Raw genomic sequence first — 5,791 nt, 5'->3', positions numbered from 1 at the left:
GTTGTTTGTATGTCTCTAGTTTGCCAACCGCAAAACTTCATACCAAAAAAAGATCAAAACTAAAGCGTAAACAAGCAATAGCACAAGTGTCACAGGTAATTCTCCCAATTGAAGGCATAAAGGGTTGATTTAAAACAAACCTCTAGGTGGCGCCAGAAAGCCAGGTTTCACGTGGGATGAAGTTAAGTGGCAAGTTTGTAGTCTAGTGGTAAGCTGTTTTTAGCAAATGTAGGTTTGTTGAATGGCAGTTGTGCATTTTTCTAAAATTATGTTTACAACAATCACAGGTACTTTAATTCTTTATTCAAATAACCGCTTAAACACTGAGACTCAGTGAGATTGGACCCAAATGTGAATCCTACGGTTACTAAGTGTATCAACATCAGCATTGTATGAAGTGACAAAAGGTCCCTGTAACCAGTATAGTTTGACTCTGGTCCATCGTAATCATCATTAAACATTTTGAAATATGGAGACCTATTTTATGTACGATCACTTTAAAAGCATTCCCCCCAAAGCCCTGTTTCTCCAGTTCCATCGTCGGTGGCACATGTATTAAAAAGACAACAGAATGGATGCTTGATAAGAGATTAAAAGATAAGACGGCAAGCAGAAAGAAATTTTCTACTTCTAAATCTGTTGGATTACAGGTTCAGGTTGAGTTAAATATTATGGCTAAATTACATGGAGGTCATTGACCAAGTTAAATCAACGTCCTCTTTCTGGGTGAAATTAAGTACTTGATGCAATACCTAAGCTGTCTTCCAATATCACCAAGTACTAAGAGTCCACATTGAAAACCGATACCACAATCATTGAAAAAAGAAAAACGTGGCGACTTTGTCCTTGTCCACAGAAAACACCAAACGGTGCTTCCATCTTTGTTCCTTCACATATCAGGAGGGCTGTGGTGCAAAACTGTCCCCAGAAATAACCTAAGCGTCTCAAACGCCTCCCCTTCGGAGTGTTGCTGTGTGCTCAGCCGAGGTATCGGATGACCAGGAAGATGATGACACAGGTGAGCAACATGCCTCCGATCATGATGAGCTTATCCTGCGTGGCCCTCCTCTCGATCAGCCTCATCACCGTGTTGGACAGCCCCAGCATGTTGGCCACGTCCAGCATCTTCTTATGGGTGCCCTGTGTGGCGCATTGGGACGGTTTGACAGTTAAAAGCCTGGACAGTACTAGTTAAACCAATGCATTATAATTACTGATTTTGTCAGAGGCTTTTGTCCAAAGCGAAAGCAGACCTGTGATTAATGAGCAGGTAGGTGCTCGGGTACATCTTGCTCAGAGATGCCCACAGGCCAGGCTGTGGGAGGTGAACGCCAAACCCAGTACCTGATAGCTGGGAGGCAACCACTAGAGTCTAGAAACTATTAACCTGCACACAAAGATATATTAACAGGCTGCTTCTAGAAAATACCCTCCCTTTCTCTCTGCCCAGCTTTGGCTACTTGATGTGGGGAAATGTAGTCTCTTTTTTTTCCCACGGCCTGCAGGCCAGACCACGTGACCAGCCAGGTCAAGCGGGCTGACCACCGAGGCACACCCTGATAAGAGAGGGGACTCAAACCCAGGAAGAGCTTGTCCTCCCTGCAGAATGCAGACTCACCCTGATGGGCACACTCAGAGAGCCCCTATTGTGATCACGATAGACACAATAACGTCAACCGTGAGTGTGTGTGTGTGTGAGAGAGATTGTGTACGTGCGTGTGATTGCACATCAAAAACACACAAGACATACACACCTTGAGTGTGCCTCTCTGATCTCGGAGGCCGTTGAGGATACTTGAGCCGCTGCCCAGAAGGTCATCCATGCCTTGATGGGCGTTGTGCAAGTTGGAGTTCATCTGTAGCGTCTCGTCCATAGGGATGGAGGTATCTGCGTCCTGCAACGACGACAACAGAAATGTTGTTCCACAACAATTCCTTCGGTCTGGGCCAGCAGCACGCTGGGTCCACCCACGTCCGTTAGTTTCGGGGTCATGTCATTCAGACTCACGTTAGTGGTGAAGGTGCGACTCATGAGCTCCTCCCTCTCTCGATCCTGGGCGTCCCTTTGGTAGCGGCGGTGCTGGAAATTCCGCAGGCCTGTCTGGAGGTGCTGGATGTCGTACTTGAGCTGGTCCGCGCGCCTGCGTTCAAAGCAGACAGCAGTTAGCTTTCTTCCCTTGAAAGTGTTATGGCAAGGATTTTGTGTTGCCAGTAATTCAGGTGGTCAATCCTTCATTGCCTTCCGTAAAAACTATTGGTTATTCAGGGTAGTGGGAATGATGGTATTGTCGCTAGCAGGTTGGGCTCTCAGCCGAAAGGTACTGGGTTCATCCCACGTGTCGTGGTACAAATCCTTGTGCAAAGTTGCCTCCCCTCCAATCTACTCATGACTGACCTTCATCTTAATTCAGTGTCTCGTAAATAGTAAATATTAACTTAAATAGTAAGTAAATAGTAAATGGTCAATAGTATACAAAATACGTAATGGTGAACAATAACCGGTTTGTGCATCAATTCTGAGGCCGGCTGTGACGAGAAGGCAGCTCGCTGATGCAGAGACGCTCTCAACTCTTCCCCCCCCCCCCCGTTTGACGTCATGGCTGTGCCTCGCCGTATGACCACAGCTCCTCGGGAGATCACAAGAGTTCTGCCCTGAGGCCTGTTTACCCAGCTCAGAAATGACGCGTTGCCCAATGCAGAAGGAATGCTCTTGCTGCTGGTGGTGACGGGGGGGACCTTTAGTGAGATGTTTTCATAGAGCGAGAGACACAACGCCAAAGGGCAGGAGAACGAGCTATCTCATGACCCCAACCCGGCACCCTTTCACTGTGGAGGTTCCTGATCACCCCTTGCCCGCACAAAAACACTTGTTGGACTTGGAACTTACAGTTTAGCGTTCTGGCGACGGTTTGGAGGTTCCTTACTGGCCAGGATCTCAAGCCGTTCTACGTGTGTGAAGATCCTGTCAACTCGTGCCTGTATGTCATTTTCCAATACTTGAAGAAAAAGAAAAAGGAGAGGAATAAAATAGCTGTTGGTTAAGCTGCTTATAATTAAGCAAGCTAGCATTGAACGCAGTGATAACACAAAAGAAGAAGCCCAGTAATTACGTTCAGTTCTCGTGATGACAACCTCTAATCAAGATTGCCCCAAAAAAGATTATATCCCCTACAACTTAATAACAACTCATGGCTTTTTAAATGGTCTACACCAGTGCCAGTTTGTCCAGACGGTTCGTTCCAATCAGTGTAACCATTGCCACATCCTTCCCTCCCTTAACATGCAAGTTGATGTCATTGTCATGGGGCAGCTGGCTGGCTGACTCCCACTATTATCTAGAAAATGACTCCTACAGCTTCTCACACAACACCCAGCCTTCCACCCAAGCCCCCCGCACCCTAAGTACTTCCTGTGTAGGCACCAGCTTGGCGCAGAGCAGATGTTTCCAGGATTCACTACACCAAAACATAAGACTAGGACTCAAAACATGAAACTAAGGTTAACGCTGCATCCATGTCATTCTAGGCTGCAGCTAGAGACAGAAAAGCAGTGAAATAAAATAAAACAGTCAAAATAGTAATGAAAGATTCCGAGTGAGATAACGGGGTCTTGATTATTACGAAGTTGAAATAACGTGTAGTCGTGTACATATTACGTCATATACGTGTCAACTCACGGTGTACCGACTCTCGATCCGCCTTCTCCAAACCACCCATATAAGACTGCACCTCATGAATCTCCCTTATGATGGACAGGGGATAAACAAAGGGAAAGCAGACTAGGTCAGTCTACCCTAAATCATCAGAACAGTCATTTGACAAACACATTGTAGAAGACGTACTACTAACTACGTCGCACATTTTTGCACGTAGTTGTACAATATGCCATATTTACAGTAATGCGTTTTATTTGTCGGAAGCTTATCATTTATGTTGATTTGCAGGTGCCTTGAATTTAACCTTAGCCATTGAATGCTTGTGAACGGTGTGTGTGGTGCTGAATTGTTTACCCGGTTGTCCTATTAAGCTACCTGCAGTTTAGTTAGTTGACGATATTAGCCTTTAGCGACCACTATTACACATGACGCTTAGCATGTATTACAAGTGATGGTTTCACTTGTTGGCTATAATTAGCTAAGAAGTATTTCCTTTGCATTAGTCGCCCTATAAAGTTAGTTAGCTCAAGTCAGTCTGTATCAACTCAGGAGCCAGACACACTCACTTGTTTGTCTGATGATAAAGCGTCTCCATTTTCGCGTCCTGAATTGGTCTTATTTTTAACCGTGTTGTAGTAGAGCGTTCACTTTTATCCTGACGTCTAGGAAGTAGCGTTAGCCGCTTAGCTAACAGCAGCGGCAGTGAAGTGGACTGCACACGTCATCAGCTGATAGTTGTGTACGGAAGTGGAGAGGCGGAAACGCGTCCACTCTGACACCAGCATAAAGTCAGACCACCACCTAGCGACCCAGCGACAAATCAAAAAAAGGGTGGAACAAAATACACACAATTTACACTTACTTGACCTTATCTTAAATATATTGAATGATGTAACAGACATCATTTATAATAGTTTGACTTCAGTCATATTGGCTTTAGAACTGTAACACTTGTTTGCTATTGATGCTAATCAGTGCTACTTAAATTCTCATTCAATTATCTTAAGCTCCCCCTCCCACACACACACACACACACACGCACACACACAAGGACTCACACACACACACACACACGTTTTGAACGAAACTTTGAGGAAAGGCAGAGAACAGCCCGTTGACAAGTAGACATGTGACAGGAAAGACCTCTCACAAAGGACGCCTCAAGGCTAGGTTTTGTCATCTCACTCAGACTTTGTATAATTGGACTATCTCCTTTTTCCACAGATCGGGTGTCAGAATAATCCAGTACGTCCATCTTTCAGCATCCCTAACTGCAGATCTCGTGCTGCAGACACCATCCCATAATGATCCAGATCTCTCCATGGGACAGATAGGAGATGACATCAGAGGTCGGTGTGCAGACGACAGGGAGGTAGGAGAAGGGATTGAGTTTTTTAAGTTGTCCGTCACAAGTCAACGCCGCTGTCGGGTGAGTGGTGTGTGAACGGGTCTTGCCGTGGATTCCCAGAAAAACCAGTAGGAAAGAATTAACGATAGCTTCTTGGTGAATCTCTTGAATTAGACACAATCGTGCCTCGCGGCGCTCTAATGCCTGGAACTCCATCCAAACCGCAAGACGATCAGCCTATCCCAGCCCTGTGTCAGCCCCGCCACCCTGCTTGCTGTCTACATCATGTTGACAGCAGGGCATCAATAACAACCAAGAGGCCGCAGTCAGTCAGTAAATGTAAAAAAATGGTAAGGTGTAGAGGGAGCTGTTAGGACGGCCTCTTTTATTAAAATTTTTGTATGTTTACCCCCATTAAGTGCGCTATCTCCATCCAACACAGCCCACGATGAGTTTGTGTGTGTGTGTGTATGTGTGTGTGTGTGTTTGTGTTTGTGTGTCTGTGCGTGTGTGTGCATGCGCGTCTGTGTGTGTGTGTGTGTGTGTGTGTGTGTGTGTGTGTGTGGCTACCAGGGGATGCTTGAGTTGATGGTTGTTTCTCCAGGCGAAACACTTCTCGGCAGAGTCCCCCCACCACCACCAACCCCACCCCCGACATGTCAGGGAGCTCCAGAACGGTTCATGCCACTTCTTGCACACTGCTCACTATTTTCGGTTGTCATAACACCTCCCCAGGGCAGTAGCCGGTGGTTGGTCTTTTTCTTCTCTTCACAGATTTAGCCTGTTTT

General features: G+C 46.0%; 1 protein-coding gene across 1 annotated transcript; it reads right to left on the bottom strand.

The window, feature by feature from the left end:
• Window positions 1–132: 132 nt before the first annotated feature.
• Window positions 133–4,376, bottom strand: gosr2 (golgi SNAP receptor complex member 2). The gene is made up of 6 exons (XM_079746397.1): window positions 4,222–4,376; window positions 3,677–3,741; window positions 2,888–2,996; window positions 2,009–2,141; window positions 1,755–1,895; window positions 133–1,140 (listed from the first exon to the last, which is right to left on the bottom strand). Exons 1-6 carry the CDS (start codon window positions 4,248–4,250, stop codon window positions 979–981), a joined length of 639 nt encoding a protein of 212 aa, XP_079602523.1. The 5' UTR covers window positions 4,251–4,376; the 3' UTR covers window positions 133–978.
• Window positions 4,377–5,791: the final 1,415 nt, after the last annotated feature.

This window comes from Pollachius pollachius (assembly GCF_949987615.1).
Source record: "Pollachius pollachius genome assembly, chromosome: 11".
NCBI lineage: Eukaryota > Metazoa > Chordata > Actinopteri > Gadiformes > Gadidae > Pollachius > Pollachius pollachius.
This window is presented reverse-complemented; position numbering and strand designations above follow the sequence as displayed.

Coding starts and splice junctions, on each gene's coding strand:
- gosr2 (XM_079746397.1), bottom strand. CDS start 4,250: ATGGAGACGCTTTATCATCAGACAAACAA. Junction 2,997..3,676: donor GGATCGAGAGTCGGTACACC/GTGAGTTGACAC, acceptor TTTTTCTTCAAG/TATTGGAAAATGACATACAG. Junction 1,896..2,008: donor GTCGCACCTTCACCACTAAC/GTGAGTCTGAAT, acceptor TCGTCGTTGCAG/GACGCAGATACCTCCATCCC.